Source organism: Danio rerio, chromosome 16, assembly GCF_049306965.1.
Source record: "Danio rerio strain Tuebingen ecotype United States chromosome 16, GRCz12tu, whole genome shotgun sequence".
NCBI classification, from domain to species: Eukaryota; Metazoa; Chordata; class Actinopteri; order Cypriniformes; family Danionidae; genus Danio; species Danio rerio.
The window spans coordinates 6,570,669-6,593,569 of NC_133191.1; the positions used below are offsets into that span (position 1 = coordinate 6,570,669).

Here is a 22,901-nt window from a genome sequence, read left to right on the forward strand (position 1 = left end):
ACCCAGTCGGAACTTGAACCAGAGACTTTCTTGCTCTGAGGTGACAGTGCTGAGCATGGAGCCAATGTGCTGCCCCTAATTATAACTATAGTCCGACTAAAAAGGTGCAAAATGAACAGCATGCTCTAACAAAGCATAAGCATAAAGGGTTCAATCAAACACGCGCGCACACACACACACACACACACACCAGCTGTCATTATATAAAAGCCATAGTGTGTAGTGTGATAGTGTTTATGGTGTAACCTTGTGGCAATATATTCGTTCTATTCATTGCTGCTGTCAAAGCCGCTGGTAAACAGATGCTCAAGTGCTATTGTTGCCATTGTGTGCACGCAAATCAGTATTTATATGGCCTTTTTGTTATTTTCCTTTATGTTTAACAAAATGTCAACAAGACCAGTTTATTGGAGTTTATTATATTATGTATATTTATTATATATACACACAGTGCACGGGTGACACGGTGGCGGGTAGCACTGTCGCCTCACAGCAAGTGGGTCAGTTGGTATTTCTGTATGCCGTTTGCATGTTCTCCGAATAGGGTGGATTTCCTCCGGGTGCTCCCGTTTCCCCCACAGTCCAAAGACATGTGGTATATGAGTGTGTGTGTGTGTGTGTGAATAAGTGTGTATGGGTGTTTCTCAATACTGGGTTGCAGCTAGAAGGGTATGCGTTGCGTAAAACATTTGCTGGAACAGTTGGTGGTTCATTCCGCTGTGGCAACCAATAAATTAAGTTATTTTTTATTAAATTTTTTGCCATGACTAAAATCATACTTTTTTAATAACACTGTTAAAAAAATCAGTTATTTAACGTTTTTTTTCTGTAAATTTCTGTAATGTAACGTCCTCTGTTTTACAGTAAATTTCTGCTATTTAACAGCTTTTTTACAGTAATTGTTTTGTAATTTAACAACCGCTATTTTACAGTAAAGTTCTGTCATTTAACAGCTTGTTTTACAGTATTTTTTTGTAATTTAACAGCCGTTATTTTACAGTAAATTTCTGTTATTTAAGATTTATTATTTTCCAGTAAATTTCTGTTATTTAACGGTCGTTATTTTACAGTAAATTTCTGTTATTTAACGGTTGTTATTTTACAGTAAATTTCTGTTATTTAACGGTCGTTATTTTACAGTAAATTTCTGTTATTTAACGGTTGTTATTTTACAGTAAATTTCTGTTATTTAACGGTCGTTATTTTACAGTAAATTTCTGTTATTTAACATCCGTTATTTTCCTGTAAATTTCTGTTATTTAACGTTTGTTATTTCACTGTATATTTCTGTTATTTAACGGTTGTTATTTTACAGTAATTTTTTGTAATTTAATGGCCGTTACGTTATTTTACAGTAAAGTTCTGTTATTTGAAGTCTAATATTTTACTGTAAATTTCTGTTATTTAACGTTCATGATTTTAGAGTTAATTTCTGTTATTTAATGTCCACTATTATACAATAAATTTCTGTTATTCAACAGCTGTTATTTTACAGTAAATTCCTGTTATTTAAGGTTCGTTATTTTACTGTAAATTTCTGTTATTTAACAGCCATCATTTTACAGTAAATTTCTGTTATGTAGCCGGTGTTATTTTACTGTAAATTTATGTTATTTAATGGCCGTTATATTACAGTAATTATCTGTTATTTAACGTCTGCTATTTTACTGTAAATTTCTGTTATTTGACATCTGTTATTTTACAATAAATTCCTGTTATTTAATGTTCGCTATTTTACTGTTATTTAACGGCCATTATTTTACAGTAAATTTCAGTTATTTAACAGTCATTATTTTACAGCAAATTTATGTTATTTACTGCCATTATTTTAAGGTGATTTTCCAGCACCCCAGCTGCCAGAAAAAAAAGTAAAATAACAGATTTTTTTTCTACAGTGTACAAAAAAAAAAAAAAAAAAAATGTATATTTCACACTGAAATAAAAAAATGAGCCAGTTTTTTTGCTTACAGTTCACACATGTAGCGTTTATTCAAGAAACCACTACTGTATTAGTCTTCACATTTTTAACACATACAGTTGAGGTCAAAATTATTAGCTCTCCTTTGATTAAAAAAAAAAAATCCCAAATGCTGTTTATCAGAGCAAGGAAGTTTTCACAGTATGTCTGATAATATTTTTTTCTTTCTTCTTTGTCTTATTTGTTTTATTTCGGCTAAAATAAAAGCAGTTTTAATAAAAAAAAATAAATAAAAAAAACATTTTTAAGGTCAATATTATTATTAGCCCCTTAAGTAATATTTTTTTTCGATAGTCTACAGAACAAACCATCGTTACCGACTTGCCTAATTATCCTAACTTGCCTAATTATCCTAGTTGAGCCTTTAAATGACACTTTAAGCTGAATACTAGTATCCTGAAAAATATCTAGTAAAATAGTATGTACTGTCATCATGGCAAAGAAATAAGTAAATAAAACTATTATGTTTAGAAATGTGTTGAAAAAATCTCTGTTAAACAGAACTTGGGTGAAAAATATACAGAGGGGCTAATAATTTAGACTTCAACTGTACATATCTTATTCTTGCAAAAGTTGACAGTTTTGAATGCATTAAATATACTTAAATTAAATTAACAATAATATATTTTGCAAACTGAGAGATGAGCAATACACACAACACAGATTTCTAAATCTAGTAATCTAAAATGGAGAACTTGAGTGTATATGTGAGGACTACGGCTTATGTTTCAGTCCCAAACACAGGGCCAGCTCGCTCTTCTGAATCTTCCCGTCTTTATTCATGTCACAGTGAGTCAGCAGACATTCACGGAACTTATCCAGATCCCCTCCACTGATAGAGGGCTGAGGACAAAACAAAGTGTTAAAACATGGGGAGAAATGCAAAGAGTGTAACTTTTACTAGTGTATTTTGTTGACATGGGTTAGAACAGTTGGTGGTTCATTCCGCTGTGGCAACCTCTGAAATAGCCGAAGGAAAAAAAAATGAATGAATAAAGTTATTTTTTGTTATATTTTTTGGCATGACTAAAATTATACTTTTTCAATCACACTGCTTAAAAAATCTGTTATTTTACGTTTTTTCCAACAGCTGGGGTGCCAAAAAATAAATAAATAAATAAAATAATGGACGTTAAATAATTTTTTTTACTGTAATTCTACAGTAATTTTGCAGAAAATTTCTGTAAGTTAACGTCCTCTATTTTACAGTAAATTTTTGTTATTTAACGTCCGTTATTTTACAGTAAATTTCTGTTATTTAACATTCGTTTTTTACAGTAAATTTCTGTTATTTCAGCAGTTATTTTACCGAAAATTTCTGTTATTTAACATTCGTTATTTTACAGTAAATTTCTGTTATTTAACATTCGTTATATTACAGTAAATTTCTGTTATTTAACATTCATTATTTTAGAGTATTTCTGTTATTTAACATTCATTATTTTACAGTAATTTCTTTTATTTAACATTCATTATTTTACAGTAATTTCTGTTATTTAACGTTCATTATTTTACAGTAAATTTCTGTTATTTAACATTCGTTATTTTACAGTAATTTCTGTTATTTAACATTCGTTATTTCACAGTAATTTCTGTTATTTAACATTCGTTATTTTACAGTAATTTTTTGTAATTAAACGACCCTTATTTTCCAGTAAATTTGTTATTTAACGGTTGCTATTTTACAGTAAATTTCTGTTATTTAACATCCGTTATTTTACAGTAAATTTCTGTTATTTAACAGTTGCTATTTTACAGTAAATTTCAGTTATTTAACATCCATTATTTTACAGTAAATTTCTGTTTTTTAACAGCCGTTTTTTAAAGCAATTTTTTTGTAATTTAACGACCCTTATTTTCCAGTAAGTTTGTTATTTAACGGTTGCTATTTTACAGTAAATGTCTGTTATTTAACATCCGTTATTTTGCTGTAAATTTCTGTTATTTAACAGCCATTATTTTACAGTAATTTTCTGTTATTTAACAGCCGTTTTTTACAGTATTTTTTTGTAATTTCATGACCCTTTTTTACAGTAAATTTCTGTTATTTAACATCTTTTATTTTACAGTAAATTTCTGTTATTTAACATTGATTATTTTACAGTCACTTTCTGTTATATAACGTTTAAGATTTTAAAGGCATAGTTCACCCAAAAATGTTTTAAATGTGGTTATTTACACACCCGTCACTTGTTCAAAGCCAATTTCTGTTAAAACTTGTTCAAAGCCAATTTCAGTATAAACAAACGTTTTTGTGTGGAGCAAATAGTATTACTGCTGTTTGTTAATTCTAGTCATGTGCTCTATAGACAAATAAATCTGAAATCCTAAACAGTCGCAGAAAATTAGGTTGAATGACGTTTGTTAAAAAGTTGATGACAGCATAATGTGATTGATTTTGCCTCTCTATAGGGAGTTTTGTACAACGCACTTACCCTGACTAGTTCCATCATGTCTTTGACAAAGCCGTCCACCTCTGGTCCTTCAAGTGCTCCAGTCCTACTCTAGAATGAGAGACGGACATTAATGGATGGAGCATCATGTTCAATATCTAATGCATCAGGTAACTTGGCCAACAACAAAAAAGACACACTGTTAATGAGGTAATGCATCCACACAGAGTGATGTACAGTGAAATGAAGGTTAAAATTACTCTTAGCTCTTACAACATCGTAGTGTGCAAAGATCTTCTCGAAGTCTCTTTTTCTTTCCACTTGACTGCTGGCCTTGAGGAGGACAGGAAACAGAGTCACTTGATTTATTATTTTTTTTAAAGAGGTGTCACTTTATTTTGTGGTGTGTATGCTTAGGGTGCTTTCACACCTGCCTTATTTAGTTCTGTAAAAACATGCCAGAGTTCATTTGCCTTTGTGGTGCGATTGGTTTGCACACCAAACTAGTATACCAAGACGTGCTAGAAGTGGTGCTCTTGTTACAATTTAAGGGCGTACTCTCACTATATACAGTTGCCTTGAACCGGGCCAAAGTACGCTTGTCCCCCCTTCCGTCTCCCCCGACAGCCCGCACTCACATTACATTCGGGTCTGGGCACGCTTACGTCGTTGATTTTGCGCTGTTCAGTAAGAAGTGCAGCTTGCTCGGCACAGTGGAGAATGAGATTTCTTCAGTTGTATCGTTGTTTAAGTCGTTTGATATGCAGTGACACGCAGTCAAATATTTTGCCAAATAGCTCAGCCACTTTTGACACTCAAAATCAATAATAAAGTCATCATGCTGCAGATATTAGGAGGTTTGCTGAAGGTGCGGAGCTTTCGTGCAGTGAGAGGTTTGCGTCTTTAATAATCTATGACTGATTGATTAAGAACCATTAATAAACGCATATGAAACAGTCCCTTAAAGTCATGAGTCGCTTTCAGTTTTAGTACCGCGCCAAAGCCCAAGTGAACCGCGTTCAGCGCCCGATTCAGCGCACTCACACTTCTCAAACAATCCAGGAAACAGGCCTGGGCAAGGTTTGGATAGCATAGTGTGAGTAGGCCCTTAAACAAACCCTCGAGTGGTTAGTTTGGGGTGAGAATGTGAACAGACCTCGAATTGACACAAAATGCAAAAAGTACTTCACATTTTTTTAACCAGCTGCAGTAGTCAGCTTTGATCACGGACGCCGCTGGCTACCATGAGCCCTCTGACAAGTAAATAGCAAGGGGGAGAGGGTGTGTTTAGGGTCGTAGATACTACTACTACTAGTAGTCTAGTAGTAGTAGTAGTATCTACTACTAAATCTGTAGTAGATACTACTACGGATTTTGAAGTATCCCACTAAATAGCACGGTGAAAGGGGTTGGGGGTTGTCACGGACGAAAAACGAAGAGCGAGGGTTGGCAAAAGTGAAGACCGGGGGAGGGGTATCGGTTGCCGGTCGAAAGTGAAGAGGGGGAGGGGGTGTTGGTTGGTCGGGTTTGTGTCGTGGGCCCTTGATAATGTCCCCCAAAATATGTGGGCCCTTAGAATTGGCCTCCTAAGTAATGCAACTAGTTACTTTTTTGAGGAGTAACTCAATATTGTAATGCATTACTTTCTAAAGCAACTTTCCTAACACTGCAATGTATACCTTTTAATCTTGGTCCGGACCAAAGGAAACGTACTACAGGTGTGAAAGCACCCCAGTATAAGAAAGTACTGGGTTATAATAGGTAGCTAAAGGGGTTAAAAGAAGAGTAAAAAAAAAATTCAGAATTTATTCACACCTGCAATTGTTTTAAGCCTATCTGAGTTGAACACAAACAACATGTTTTAATTAATCCCAAATACACTCGAAAAATGCAGGATTACACACAATTCATTCATGCTGTCTGAACACAAATTGAGTAAGGGTGCTTTCACACCTAGATTTGTGTTTTGGAACCTGTCTTGTTTGCCCAGTTAGCACGGTTCGTTTGGCATATGTGAATCCAGCAATCTCTGAGGTGGTCTCCACTCGATTGAAACGAACTCTGGAGCGGATCGATTGTAGTGAGAAAGCGATATGATCCGAGCCCGGCCATATCACAGTATTTTATGGATATGTAATAGGCATACGGCTATATGAAGAGAGAATTACGAGTAGAGCGGGAGGTCATTCCAGACATCCTATGTCTCCCGAAAGATTCGGGATTCTCCCGCAAATGCACAGAGACTCTCGGTTGCCCACAAATGAGAGATAATTTCCCGGTAATCGCGCATCTCGCTCCCGGTCCTCAAATACATTGCACACCCTGCTCACCCCTCCACGCCGCATCTGTCCTCGCACTTTCAGACACAATGCGCGTACCCTGTCAAACACCACCAAACCACCACCCCCCAACAGCTGAGCGGGAATAAACCATGAAACTCTGACCAATGCGAGGAGAGTTTACTCACACGTATTTTGTTTTAGCTATTTTGGTCCGTTTAGAAACTTTGCCGAGTGAAAGCGAACCGCACCAAGAACAAAGAGCAACAATGTAATAGTTTTAATCCCTGTTTCGGAACAAATGAATCGATTCACAGGTGTGAAAGCACCCTTAGTTAACCTTACACTGAACATATTTATTGATTGAACATAAAAAAATTAAGTTGTTCCAATGAAATCTCAGGAATTGTGTTGCTTCAGCTTCTTTTAATTAAGTACTTTGACCAAGTAAAAAACCTATTGAGGGTGTAAGTGGCTACTAGTTTCAAAAAGGTTGTGTTCAACAGAAAAGCAAAACCTTTAAAGATTTAAAACCTCTTGAGTGTGAGTATATGGCGTATTATATATATATATATATATATATATATATATATATATATATATATATATATATATATATATATATATATATATAAATATATATATATGTATATATATATATATATATATAAATATATATATATGTATATATATATATATATATATATATATATATATATATATATATATATATATATATATATATATATGTCACTTTAAGAGATAGTAGACTCAAAAAAAATTTTTATTGATGCTTTTTCGAAACTACTTATTAAAAATAAGCCATTTTAAAAAAAAATTTTGGGGACGGGACAATTTAATTATGTTATGCTCAATCCACTTAAATTTGTAAAAACAATTAAGTCAACTTAATTGATTTGTGTTGGGACAACATGAAGGAATTGTGTGAAACCCAGCATTTTGTACAGTGTTCACAATATTTAGTAATTTTATGTAATGGCCATAAGCACAAACTGTAATATATAAATGTGAAACAGAACTGTAAAATAAAGTTTTAGCATCATTCACTGGTTTATAGCAAGTTATTACTTTTGAGCGTAACAAACAGGGATTTAAAACAAAATGAGTACTAACATCCATTTTGAACTGCAACAGGAAGTTCTCTTGTAGAGCCAGAATTCTGGGGAAGAGATACAGTTAAATTGTAATCAGTCAGTGGGGTATATGCCGAAGCATGCTAATAGTACTTTTAATTTGCCATTAACCTGGGTTAAGCGCTTCCGTTGAACTGAATGCCATTGCAAAATCTGCACGTTTAAGGTCTGTTTTCTTTTTAAAAAATCAGCCATCTCTGCTGGCTGAGTGATATCCGATATAAAGTGGGATGTAAAGTTGTTATATAGATTACTTTAAAGGTAATAATAAAGGTTATAATAAAGATGTTATATCGATATAAAGTCCGATATAAACATCGACACTGTAAAAGGAATCGTGTAAAATGGAAAAAAAAACCTCACAATAACAGGTCACCGGAAGTTTATCAGTATGGGAACAACACTAGCTCGGCATATACCCTATAATTCATCAAACCAGCTATTTGAGATGTGCGAAGTTGGGCGACTTAAGCCCTGAACACATTTTGGGATAAATATCTGGGTGATTCCAGAATTGCATTTTGTGTCTCCATATTATTTTAATAAATTAAATGGGCCGTAGTGTGAGTGTATGTGTGTGAATTAGTGTGTATTGTGTGGGAATAGTTGCAGCTGGAAGAGCATCCGCTGTGTAAAACATATGCTGTATAAGTTAGCGGTTCATTCCGCTGTGACGACCCCAGATTAATAAAGGGGACTAAGCAGAAAAGAAAATGAATGTGTGGGAATACCAATAATGCACTGTGAGCAAGGTGATAAATGAAAAGTCTAAATGTCCTATAATAAATACATTAACTAAAACACAATGAGGTAAATGTGTACGTTTCTCTCATATAACTCCTCCCTCATTGACAGAATAAACGTGTGATTATAAAACACACATCACCTCGCTAAGTCATTAAGATCCAATCTGCCATCCTTGTTTTTGTCAAAAATCTTCATCTGCAAAGCACAAAACAAAGGTCATTTAGAAATCTTAAAAAAGAAAAAAAAAAGAAAATCAACATGCCCAAATGAACTCATACAACAGCATGGGTTGTGTTTTTTCAAGTCAGTTAAAAATGACATACACCACCATTGGTAGTCTGGAAACATTTTAGAAACGCTAATTGCAAAATTTCAAGAATGGATTTGGTGAGGAGTCGCATCCATTGTTTAAATGACACCTAAAATTTAATTGATCTTGCTCTGTTTAATGGCATCAAAATAGAGATGGGAACCATCAGCAGATGCAAGCAGGTGTTAATGAAGACCATACAAATGTTCAGAAGGAGCATTCATTCACAACACCTGCTGTGTTATGATAATCAAGGCCAGCATATGTGTGGAAAAGCTAATTAGGACAACATACTGTGTTTATTTTTAATTCTGTCTTATACTTAGTTTTATTTCAGACACGGAGTCATTTGTGAGGATATTACCTTTGTTAATTGACATAAAATAGACAGAAATTTGACTGAAGGTCAATATATTTTATATACAGTGCATCCGGAAAGTATTGATAGCGCTTCACTTTTTCCACTTTTTTTATGTTACAGCCTTATTCCAAACTGGATTAAATTCATTTATTTCCTCAAAATTCTCCACACAATACCCCATGATGACAATGTGAAAACAGATTTTTTGAAATTTTGGAACAAAACCGAAAACCACACAGCTATACAGAGCCCAGACAGCCTATAACAAGCTGTCTGTATAAACACGCACACACAGCACCAAGCATCCCATGCAAGTGACACACACAAAAAGCAACATCAGGCTCTCTCATTCACACACACACACACACACACACACACACACACACACACACACACACACACACACACACACACACCACTCTCTCTTCTCTCATTTGTGTACACACACACACACACACACACACAGACAGCTACAAAGAAGCTAAACGCAGCATCACGCTGTCTCATTCACACACATACATACGCGTGCTCGCTCGCTCAGGAGTCGGGAGCGATATTGTTAGACTGCCCGCTCTCTTCCAAAAATACACCAGTTACCGACCGCTCCTGTGCTTTATTCGTAAAAATTTTTCCCACGCTGCAAGAAATCTCGTCGTGTCCCGTGGCTCCTGCGTTACAGCCGTGGTAATGCAGACCTTTACATCAGTATTCACAGCCTTTGCCGTGAAGCTCTAAATTGAGCTCAGGTACATTCGTAGACTCGTGGTAACCTGTGTCTACAAAGTCACACATGAGCTGATATTTTCCAGAGAGTGGTACATTCTACGTCACATCCGGTGAGTGGTACATTCCACGTCACTTCCGGTATGTGGTACATTCCCTTTTTTGTAAGGAGTCAGTCATTGCAAATTTATTTCGGGACTTGTAAAAGTGTTTTGCGCCTTGTTAACTGTTTTCTAAAATGTAAATTTGTTTCGTCCTTGGTAAAATAGTTTTTCTTATGTAATTGTGTCTTATGATAGGTAAAAATGTAAATTTGTCTCGAGCTGTCAGCGCAAAAGCCTAGTGGTTAGCGCATCAAGATATGGTGCAGTAGCACGTTAGGGCGTCCCGTGTTCGAATCCCGACTCGAGGACATTTCCCTACCCTACCCCCCTCTCTCTCTCTCCAACTTCGCTTCCTGTCTAAATACTGTCCTATTCAGTAAAGGCAAAAAGAAGGCCAAAAATAAAAGATCTTAAAAAAATAATAATAATAAATTGTCTTGAGCTTTGTAAAAGTGTTTCACACCTTGTAATGTTGTTTTGCATTTCCTGGCCACCGTAGATGACAGTGGCTGCTCAGCACTCATGAACCTATTGAAAACATCCTTACCTCGGCCAGTTCTTCTGAAATCTACCACTGGCGCTATAATCTATATCTAGCAGTTAAGCCTGAGGTATTATTTGTCTTGGGTATATTTAATGGGCATATTTCTCCAGAAAGGTGCTGTATGCAATTTTTTGACTCTTCTAAAGCATAAAAATACCATAATATGTTTGCAGATATTTAGGAAAGATGCTAAGTGAACATTCTTGTTTATCTGCAAAAACAATGCTGAAGTAAGATATTCTGCTTTGAACATGTGCGTTACGTGAACGTGAACTGAACATCTGTCCTTGTTTTGGTCTATTTTACCTGCCCAATGCCCGTTTGCACTAGACGAAACACAACATAAATTTAAATACAGCCATTCAGAAGCACTAATTAATACTTTTTAATACCTCTTTGACATTATTAAATGTACATGCAGAATCACTGATATGTGTTGGCTTGCACTGAGTCACAGCTCTTAAGTTTAATTTCAAGCGGTTTATTTTATTTTCAAGATTTGAGGTGAACTATCTGCTGCTGCTTTCAGTAGAATGGCAATAAATGTCATTTAAAATGGCATTCAAACTCACATTATTACATTCAATAAAGCACATGAAGTGTTCCTGAGGTGGTCATTGTCAGTTTATCCTGTTGTTGAACTGCATTTTAGAAAACTTTTATTTAAAACATGACTTAAATCAGCCTTTAGGCTCGATAGTTAGGCACACTCCTGTTGGTGTAATCAATCTGGTAACCTGAACTTACATGTGTTTTGAACCAGTAGTGCAATACTTAGTTCAACCACTGGGTGTCAAACTTACTGTATCTTTAAGTTATTATTGTTTTTTTTATATTGATAGTATACAAAGCAAGACTGTAAATAAGGACGTTGGAGCAAGATGCAACCAACAAAAAAAAATACAGTATCATACAACTTTTTATATGTACAAATCCTATTATTTTAACCAAAAAGAAAATATGGTAAAAGTGTCTTAATCATAAAGAATTTACCATACTGCACAACCATGCACTAAATTTGACGAAATTAGTTTGAAATGGACAGCTCACAGGTTTATGCAACAAATCAATAAATACTGCGGAATTAACAGCAGCAGTTTTACCATGGCATCCGTGTACTCGTCCAATTTATTAGGAGGAATCTTCTTTTTGTGCTGCAGAAACAGGTCCTTTAAGAAATTCTGCCATGAAACAGAAAATCATTTTTAGCCTTATGACCAAGGTAAAAAATAAGCACAGGTTAGATAATTTGTTTATTTGTTTGTTTATGAGGGGCGATTCGGTGGCGAAGGTCGCTAGTTCGAGCCTCGACTGGGTCAGTTGGCATTTCTGTGTGGAGTTTGCATGTTCTCATTGGATGTATTCACAGTGTTTGCGTGGGTTTCATCTGGGTGCTCCGGTTTCTCCCACAAGTCCAAAGACATGAAAAAAGTGTCCTCGAATAAATTAAACGATTATTAAACTGCTAAACCTGTTGATTTGATCATCATGTTAAATGAGACCCTGGACCACAAAACTTAGACTGTTGCACAAAGATGGTTTGGGTTTTTACCCAGAAAAGTTTGCATTTAGTTTGAACAAACTCTAAGGGCTCTATCATACACCCGGCGCAATAAGTCACAAGTTGCGTTTGCCCTGACGTATTGCTATTTTCAGACCAGCGCATCTCTAATTTTCCTGTTTTCCGCCACGTTGTTTAAATAGCAAATCTATTTGCGCCACATTGGCTGCATTTACACTGCACTGTTCAAGTGACTCAATTCCGATTTTTTTTCTCCCATGTGGTGCAGATCGGATATGGCACTGTACGTGTAAGCAAGAACAAATCACATGGATTTTGATTTACTCAAATCAGATTCAGGCCATGTTCAAATGTGGAAATCTATCCGATATGAATCAGATCTGTGATCTCGTGTCTGCATTGTAAGCAGGTAGATCGGATTTTTATCTGTTAATGCGAGTCGCGCGTCATTAAAAACCATAGCTAATGAAGTCAAGTCTGATGCTTTCACTTTCAGAACAGACGTCAGCAAAGTCCCAAACCTTAAATCTCATACACGAGGACTTAAACAGCTTTTAATCCCAATGTTTAGTCCCAACCCCAATCAGACACACCTTGGCTAGCCAATCAAGCTCTTACTAGGCTTTCTACAAACATCCATCCTTGCAGGTGTGTTGAAACAAGTTGTAGCTAAAATCTGCAGGACATCGGCCCTCCAGGACCGAGTTTGGACACTCCTGATCTAGGTGTAAAGTCTAAAGCACATGGTGCAAAAGCATTAAGGGTGTGCTTGAATCCATTTTTGCTATTTTAAGGATGGAAAAATACTGTAAGTTCTGCGCACCAGCACATGGTCTAACAGGGTAGTGCTTATTCTCTTAATAAGTTATGCATGTGTTCTGAGTATAACGTGCATTAAACCAATCAGAGTGTAATTACCCATTCCCTTTAAGAGTCAGTTGCGTTGCACCATGGTGCATTTGCTATTTACATGGCAAACTTTGTAAGTGGATAAACTAAACGCTTCACTAGCGAGAAAACAGTTAAACAGCATCTGCAGCACGAGGATAAAGAATGAGCCTCCTCCATTCGGCCTCTTTACTTTCTCTTTACTTTACTTTTACTCTTTACTTCACTCCTTTACTTTGGTGGATAAGGAAACGGTGCTGTACGCACTCCCCTAAAGACCTCCATTAGCCTACATATTTAATTTTGTTTGTAAGCGCAAAGATTTGTTTCAAAACTATTTCTAAGTTCAGTTTTAATTTCCAGCAAACCAATAAATGAACAAAAATAATGAAGTGTGGTCAAAAAACTGAGTTAAATCCAAACACACGTTCTATTTCTGTGCCCCATATGTCGATACGTCTCCAAAACCCGACAGGGTACAAATTGTGATGAATAAACTGAAAAAAGCACCCCGAGATGAAGAAGGCATAGAGGCAGTGATTTTTATATTTATGTAGAAAATAATATTTTTTGTAACATTTTAAATTTTTTTTCATATATAAAGATATTTGTGTATTGTTGTACATCCTGTGTGTATTAAGCAATGTGTGCGTGTTTTGGACCTGCATAGGCGCATAACTAGCATGCTCAGCGCTGGACTTTAGAGCAGCTGGTCAATGGCGGGGTCTATTTCAGTTATTCCAGATAGCAATGCGTCAACAATGTGCCTTAACACACCTCCTTCATAGACCAACACACCTAGGAGTCCACAAAGTGGTGCAAATGGATTTACTATTTAAACAACATGGCGCAAAACATGAAAACTAGGGTTGCGCTGGTATGAATATCACAACAAATCACACCATATGTACACGTCTTGCACCTTATTGCGCCAGGTGTATGATAGGGCCCTAAAAGTGAAGACCTTAACAGTGATTTTATCAGTATTTAGATTTTATTTAATCCCTCAGATTCTAGATTTTCAAATAGTGGCATCTTAGTCAAATATTGTCCCATATTAACAAAGTATACATAAATTAAAAACTTTATAATTCAGCTTTTCAGATCTTAAAAAAGTCTTTGGGTTTGATGAGCCAACATAGGTCTTCCCTAAAAAGGTTTTCTCCTTTACTTTGTCCATTTTATATACTGCATGTGTGTTGATTATATTACTGTACATTAATGTAACTGGTAGTTTTCATCTTCCCAGGTATCGTGTGTGCACGTTCACCTTGAGCTCCGCAGCTGAGATGTAACCACTGCTGTCAGCATCATATTTCCTCCAGATCTGTCATGGGCAATGTGAAAACGTTAATATTCAAACAGGATTTGTGAAGAATGTGATTATGTAATGTGCAAGTTTACCTTCATGAACTCCACACTGTTATCTAATGGAGCCTCTCTGCGAAAGATCAGAAGGAAGTTCTCTTCCTGCGGCAGGATCATATTGGCCAGCTAGCACAAACACACACACACATAAAACAATATTGGTTTATTGTTTAGTGCCAGCTAATAAAATGGTTTATAATAGTGAAATCAACTGTCTCCACTCATAAAAATTAATTGCTTCCTCAATGCAAGGCAGATATCAATATTTCTGCTGACCCAAAAGCTGAAACTCGGCATCTTTGGTCATTTTAACAATCAAAACCATGATAGAACACATTTATCTCTGGTTTCTGTTCAATTTAAAGTTGATTAAAATAGAAGTGATGTAATAAAAATTGAGATTTCTTCTATTGGGAGGTTATTAATTTTATCATCAGGAAAGATGTCTGTGGGTAGATTGTATGGGTCTGTATGTTCAATCTCTTCTCTGATATACAGAGAATTTAAACCAAATGAGAGGAAGAGTTATATTGATATTGATATTGAGAAGAGATACTGATATTGATGAGGAAACATGGGGTGATATTTAATCTAATGCAAAGAAAATATCTGTACACGTACAAGAGAAATCCAATATAAAATAATCCATAGACTCCATTTCTTTCCTTAACTAGGGATGCACTAATACATTGTTTTTTTAACCGATCTGATCCCTATACCAAAATTCTGAGTATTGACCGATTCAGATCCGATCCCGATAATGTGCTGTTTTTTTTTTAACATAATACAGTTTCTTGTGATAAACTCAAATAATATATGTTCTTTAGTAAAAATAGAAGACCTATAGGCCTACTGTATATGCCAGATGACACAATTTAACTTTAAACATGAAGCTGTAAACTAGGCTACATTATTTAAGCATTCGTTTAGACATTGATCTGTTGTGGTCTAGCTTATGTTAAGATTTTTCTTTGAAATCTGTAATAGGCTACCACTATTGACACTAATCAAAACACAAACTAGTTAAATAAAATATTAATATAAGTAAAATGACAGGGAAAATTCACAGTTTTAATAATTTTCTGTTAATGACAATCCATATTGCGCTCGTCAGTTTCACTTTCATTATTTAATCAACTACTTTGACCACGATGAGCCAGGCTTTACAAACTATTCGCAGCACTGAAAGTATTCCCCTCTGAGGGATAAACTCAGTCGGAAGGATGAGAGAACAGAAACTCATTGTGAGAATAATCTTACGCAGCATGTCTGCGCAGGCGGTGCGTGAATGAAGCACTTGATGCATCACTGAGACAAAGCATGCAGCCCTCCAATATCTGCAGACACTTTCAAAACTGAGCAGCACAATGGGACGAAATCGGTGCGTTAAGGATCTATCCAAATAACACTGAGCCCTTTTTTAATTTAAAATTTCAGGTAGGCCTACTTTATGTGTGAAGAGCAGGTAATAATCCTCTCTACTCCAGTGTTGCGAATGTGATAAGCTGATCTAACAGACACAGCGCAACATGACTCCACAAACTCCACACAGAAATGTCAACTGACTCAGCCGAAGCTCGAACCAGCGATCTTCTTGCTGTAAGACGATTGTGCTACACTGCGCCACTGTGACTAAATGCATTTCTCTTGTTCTGTCTTCTACAGTGTTTGTGATGATTGGGATGCAGTTCAACAGATGATTCAACTGAAAAATCTCCCTTCTGCCACTTTTCCAAATGATCAACTAGAAGCCTAATTATTATTTGCTGCTCTTACAACTGGGATTGAAGACAAGACATTTGTTTGGGAAATATTTAAAAAAGAAAAAAAAAAAATCACAGGAGGGTTGTGACTTCAATTGTAGATCATCTAGATCAGGGGTGGCCAATCCTGTTCCTGGAGAGCCACCTTCCTGCAGATTGCAGTTGCTACCTATATCAAACACAGTAGGGGTGATCACGTAAAGCAATACCAAATTTTGGAGTCGCACACAAAAAAATAAAGAATTGTGTATAAATTGTGAATAACGAGTAAGGTTATATTTTGACTTCCAGAGATGGGAAGTAACGAAGTACAAATACTTCATTACTGTACTGTAGATTTTTCTGGTATGAGTACTTTACTCCACTACTTCCATTGACTCTCCATAGTATTTTTAAGAGTTCAAACTTTAATCATTAAGGCGTAATTGGCATGCTGTTCCTGGAGAGAGCCCAGGGCTCCCTCCCATTGAAAGGGCGAGAGGGGAGTTTGAGCTCTGGTAGGTCTCGGGTACTCCCCTGCTTATCGCCGTGTGAGAAGTATAAACTAAAGTTGTCTTAGGTGATCATTTGGTTTAGTCGATTGGCTATGGTGTATGTTTTTGGAGGGTGGGAGGAAACCAGGGAACCCGGGGGAAACCCACGCGAACACAGAGAGAAGATGCAAACTCTGCACAGAAACGCCAACCGGCCCGATAGGAGGTTGGACCAGCAGCATTCTTGCTGTGAGGCAACAGTGCTAGTTACTGGGCCGCCATGTCACCCTATCGGAAAAAAGGGTGGAAAGTAGGGCTGGAAGCTTCAAGACGAAGATAACTGGAGTGAAAAACTCTGGTTATTTTCAATACTTCCCTAATCATCTAATAGGGCAGATTACGGAGCTAATGAGGTGCCAGCCGTGTTGACCATAAGCACGTGATCCTCTCGACATTAGTTTCTGAATAAACCACACTTTTTTTCTACTATGGAAGTCAATGGCTACCAGTGTTCCTACCTCCCATTTATAAAGTAGGTGGCCCATTTTGATGACAAAATATGCTACCATCAGATTGTTCTACCAGAGTCAATTTTGATGTGGGATGGTGTGAAATGAGGCTGTAATATCGCCATAACCTACCCCAATATGGTATAAGGGGTATAAGATTGGGCCAGTAAAATATTCTGAAAGTATGATAACCTGAGATGAAAAAATATCACAGTATTGTAAATACTGCCCTAAAACAAGTTATTTTTAAATGTCTAGGTAAAAAAAAAAAAAACTTCCCCCTTTGAAAACAACATATTTTATTTTAGGAAGCATTTAAAATATTTTGGACCAGTAGCTTTTGATTTAGAAGTTCTGCTGAAGATACTGTTGACCTAAAAAAAACTAAATGGAGTACCTACATATAGCTTAGGAACGGTATAACAGAAAACTTTGGTGGTTATAAAATCCTGACCTTGACGGTTATTGTCCCATGTCAGAACCATTCAAATACAGTGCTGGTAGCATAATCTGACAGGTAGGATAAAAGGTCAGGACACCAGTTATCAACATTCCTCAAAATATCTTTACGCTGAACAAAAGTTTGAAACTCGAACAAGATTGGAACAAGTGAAGGATGAAGACTGAACTATCCCTTTAGGTCAGGAGTACCCAAACTCGGTCCTGGAGGGCCGGTGTTCTGCCTATTTTAGTTCCAACACTAATCAAACACACCTGAACCAGCTAATCAAGCTATTTTTAGGTATAAAGCTATGGTCATACTAGAGTTTGTGTGTGCTAAATTCTGTCGTACGGTGCTGCGAAAAGGGGCGGGATTAAACAAGATTATTAGACATTTAAAAAAGCGAGCGATTGCTCCATGCTTTAAATTTCTGCGTTTTGATCCTCAACTGGTCTCACGCAGTCAAGTGATGTGATTTCGCAGGTCAGAGTTCACCAAGCTTGAACTTTGCACTGCAGCAACCTGCGAAACTTGACGCATGACCCAGCGTTTCCGGTCTGACGCATTCGTGTGCGTATGAATGGGAGTCTATGGGAGGAAAAGCCCAGTGTGACCGCAGCTAATAGAAACTTCCACACAGGTGTGTTGAAGGAAGCTGGAGCTAAAATATGCAGGACACGGCCCTCCAGGACGTCTGATTTAGGTGAACTATCCATTTAAGAAAAAGTCACGCACATTTTTAACATCATAAGTTTAAGCGAATGATGACAACATAAATTTATAGGTGAACTAGCCCTTTAAGAATCTTTCAGCTGCTGAAGCACTGAGCATCCCATAATGACATGAAGAATCAGAAAACAGAGTCAGTTGTTTGCAAAAACCATAACATGCTCATGAAACCACACATCTGACTTCATCTGGTTTTGTACTGTACATTAATGAGGCACTTACGGTTAAAGCTCTTTACATTCAACTCATTGCTCCAACCTTCCCCTGACTAACCTTTTAGTCCACTGAACAAATGTGAACGAAGCAAAACAAACCATTAACATGACAAAGCAAACAATGCTTCACCCTACCTCACCTGACTAATTCAACCATGCTGGAAGCAGGAGGAAACCATAAAGCGTCAAGATAAAAGCTTCAGCAGTGGAAAGCGTTCAGCTGTTGTTGTTTTTGTGTCAGTGTGTGTGTGTGTGTACAGGTTTAAGTGGTTTATGAGGACACAAAAATGTATAATGACATGAGTATTAGGCCTGTCACAATGAACAATATATTGAATTATCAGGGAAAAGGGGAAAATACCTCCATAATTTTTGCCATAGCAATATACACTCACCGGCCACTTTATTAGGTACACCTGTCCAACTGCTTGTTAATGCAAATTTCTAATCAGCCAATCACATGGCAGCAACTCAATGCATTTAGGACATGTAGACATGGTCAAGACAATCTGCTGTAGTTCTAACCGAGCATCTGAATGGGAAAGAAAGGTGATTTAAGTGACTTTGAACGTGGTATGGTTGTTGGTGCCAGAAAAGCTGGTTGCACAACATATCAATCCTTGAGGTGGGTGGCCAACAGCTGAAGACCCCACCGGGTGCCACTGTTGTCAGCTAAAAACAGGAAACTGAAACTACAATTTGCATAGACTCACCAAAGCTGGACAGTAGAAGATTGGACAAACGTTGCCTGGTCTGATGAGTCTTGATTTTGGCTGCGACATTCGGATGGTAGGGTCAGAATTTGGTGTCAATATGAAAGCTTGGATCCATTCTGTCTTGCATCAGCGGTTCAGGCTGGTGGTGGTGGTGTAATGGTGTGGGGGATATTTTCTTGGCACACTTTGGGCCCATTAGGACCAATTGTGCATTGTGTCAACGCCACAGCCTATCTGAGTATTGTTGCTGACCCTTTATGACCACAGTGTACCTCTCTTTTCTAGGCTACTTCCAGCAAGATAACGGACCATGGCATAAAGCACAAATCATCTCAGACTGGTTTCTTGAACATGACAATAAGTTCACTGTACTTAAATGGCCTCCACAGTCACCAGATCTCAATTCAATAGAGCACCTTTGGGATGTGGTGAAATGAGAGATTCACATCATGGGTGTGCAGCTGACAAATCTGCAGCCACTGCATAATGCTATCATTTAAATATAACCCAAAATCTCTGAGGAATATTTCCAGTACCTTGTTGAATCTATGCCACAAAGAATCAAGGCAGTTCTGAAGGCAAAAGTGGGACTATCCCGGTACAAGTAAGGTGTACCTAATAAAGTGGCCAGTGAGTGTGCGCTTACAAATTGACAAATAACTTTAAAGCCATTTTACAATGACATTGACATTCTTCCTCACGGGTGTCAACGTTTATAAATGGACATTTACCTAATAGAACATTTAAATGTATATATAATAGGACATTTACCTTTTAAACATCAAATTATACAATCTAAATAATCTTAATAATGCTGTTATATAATCAGTGGCAAATAACAATATTATCGCTTATTGCAACAATTTCTAAGGCAATATATCGCACAACAAAAATTTATTATTGTGACCAGCCTAATGAGTATGGCACAGATAGAAAAGTTAGCTTAAAGTTTAAGCTTAAAGCTTAAAGAGCAACAATTAATAACTTGACTTCTAGTTGATCATTTGGAAAAGTGTCAGAAGGTAGATTTTTCCGACGAATCATCTGTTGAGCTGCATCCCAATCATCACACATACTGCAGAAGACCTATTGGAACCCGCAAGGACCCAAGATTCTCACAGAAATCAGTCAAGATGGCGAAAGACAAATCATAGTTTGAGGTTACATTCAGTATGGGCGTGTGAGAGATCTGCAGAGTGGATGGCAACATCAACAGCCTGAGGTATCAAGACATTTGTGCAGCCCATTATATTACAAACCACAGGAGAGGGTGAATTCTCCAGCAGGATAGCGCTCCTTCTCATACTTCAGCCTCCACATCAAAGCTCCTGAAAGCAAAGAAGGTCAAGGTGCTCCAGGATTGACCACCCCAATCACCAGACATAAACATTATTGAGCATGTCTGGGGTAAGATGAAGGAGGAGGCACTGAAGATGAATCCAAAGAATCTTGATGAGCTCTGGGAGTCCTGCAAGAACGCTTCCTTTGCCGTTCCAGATGACTTTATTAATAAGTGATTTGAGTCATTGCAGAGACGTATGGATGCAGTCCTCCAAGCTCATGGGAGTCATATACAATATTCATTCTTTTTCCACTGCATCATGACATTATATTCTATACTGGCTATTATTTCTGTTAGTGACAAGACTTTTGTCTAAGCAAAGTCAGACCTAACTTAAAAATCAAGGCATGATCATATTTTATTTTGGTAAAATAAGCATAATCTAGAGGCGTGAGCCTTTCATATAAGCCACTTCTGATACCAAATGATCAACTAGAAGTAAAGTTATTATTTGTTGTTTATAAAACTGGGATAGGAATCAAGACATTTGTCAGGTAGTGTACATAACAGGATATTTTTGTCATTCAAAATTTGCCACAGGTTTTCTCCGCGGGTTGGTATAAAATATTGTTCCACTTTATATTAGGTGGCTTTAAATTCGGTGTACTTACATCAAAATATAAATACAATGTACTTACTGTGTTCATAACGTAATGCAGAAACCATCTAGTGCTACTGTACTGTAGTGGGGTACTATATGGGTAAGCTTAGGGACTGCTTTGGTGGTATGAGAAGGTTTAAGGGTGGGTTAAGGTGTAAGGGATGGTCAACAGTATATTATAAATGTAGTTAACTTCAGATGTAATTACATGCAGGTATTTTATCAAACACAAGTACAATGCATTTACACAAGAAGCACATTATTTTTTAAATAGTGTAAATACATATAAGTTAAAGCCACTTAAATATAAAAAGTGTGACGTAAAATACTTTACGCCTATGGAGAGTCCTCGTAAACCACATACACAAGTATGTGTGTGTTTGCAAACACTTTATGTTTTTAGTAATCCTTTTTGTTGCTAGTTTTACTTCACTATGGGGGTTAAACAGAAAGAAAGCAGGAAATGGTTAAAAAATGTGCTTTACTTCCTCGATCTGCAGACGTCCGTCGAATGTGGCATCGTAGGCAGACATGAAACTCTTCTTTATTTGCTGCACTCTCTCATCTGTTATCTTATCCTAAGAAGAGCAGAAAAAAAAACTGGTTACCATGACCACATTTCCATCATTTACCTCTCATTAAGCTCCTCATCGTCACTCAGCGAAGTGCAACGGTAACGCTGCCCAACAATAGAGATGCCCTTAAGATATGCTGGTACACACTGAACATCTGACACTGCCTCTATTTACATAAGCCCGCTCACATAATGCTTATCCATTAACAGAACTAACTAATGCAGCTTTCAAAACAACAGTTGTGTAAAAAAAACAGTGTTACAATACAGTTAGTTAAAGGTTTTACACAACCCATGAGGACCATACGAATGTCTTATTATTACAATTTTAATAATATGATAGTGGTGGATTGAAGTAAAAGGAGTTTAAGAATCACTAACATAGAGAAAGCTGCAAAATGTATCATTTGATCACATCTAACCACAGTTTCCTGAACAATTTGTGTCAACTTAAGATAAAATCATGTCAGTCACAAGTGCATGTGCATGCACTCAGCTTTTTCATACTACAGTAATCACATTTGCATAAAAAATAATGCTATTAACCATTAAAATAACATGCAATGACTGTGTTATACATGCAAAAATCATTTTAGAATCACAAAGATTGTAAAATGAGCATTTAAGAGAAACGACAGACCCTAAACAGTAATAAATTCAGATTGATTTACATCAAATGATTAGTTCATAGAGATTTAATAGTCAATAAACACAAACATATATACTTATGAACTCATTTTTAAATGTAGAATTTAGATCTGTTAATGATTATATTTCTTATTAACCTGTGTGGTTTATGTTTGATACCTTTGGCTGTAGTTTCTTCAGCATGTGACGGAAAAAGTCATCCAGCTCTTTCCCTTCAATGTAGCCATTGTCTGAAAAAAAGTGTGAATTAGTGCAGGTTTATAAACATGGAGGTACAGATAGAGATAATACTACACTACACAAAACATATAAGTATGTCACTTAAAAAAAAAGTACATAAATATTAAAAAAATTACCATCAGCATCAAAGTGCTGCCAGATCTGTAGAAACCCGGCAGCATCTAGGTTGGCAAAAGCACTGTCCATGATGGAAAAAGAAAAAACAGAGTGATGTAGAAAGAGTAATGTGATCTGTGCTCGGTGGGAGCAACTGCAGATGTGGCCACTTTCCTCCGACT

General features: G+C 36.6%; 1 protein-coding gene across 2 annotated transcripts; it reads right to left on the bottom strand.

The window, feature by feature from the left end:
* Positions 1–1,967: 1,967 nt before the first annotated feature.
* On the bottom strand, positions 1,968–22,901 carry scgn (secretagogin, EF-hand calcium binding protein). Of its 2 annotated transcripts, NM_001005776.1 has the most exon segments (11): positions 1,968–2,821; positions 4,414–4,482; positions 4,645–4,704; positions 7,785–7,830; positions 8,691–8,746; positions 11,697–11,774; positions 14,274–14,330; positions 14,408–14,497; positions 21,647–21,739; positions 22,543–22,613; positions 22,740–22,883. In NM_001005776.1, coding segments are annotated over 11 exon segments (819 nt in total). In that variant the 5' UTR covers positions 22,810–22,883; the 3' UTR covers positions 1,968–2,692.

Coding starts and splice junctions, on each gene's coding strand:
- scgn (XM_073925278.1), bottom strand. CDS start 22,809: ATGGACAGTGCTTTTGCCAACCTAGATGCTGCCGGGTTTCTACAGATC. Junction 11,775..14,273: donor TCTCAGCTGCGGAGCTCAAG/GTGAACGTGCAC, acceptor GTTTCATGGCAG/AATTTCTTAAAGGACCTGTT. Junction 4,705..8,690: donor GATCTTAATGACTTAGCGAG/GTGATGTGTGTT, acceptor GTCCTCCTCAAG/GCCAGCAGTCAAGTGGAAAG.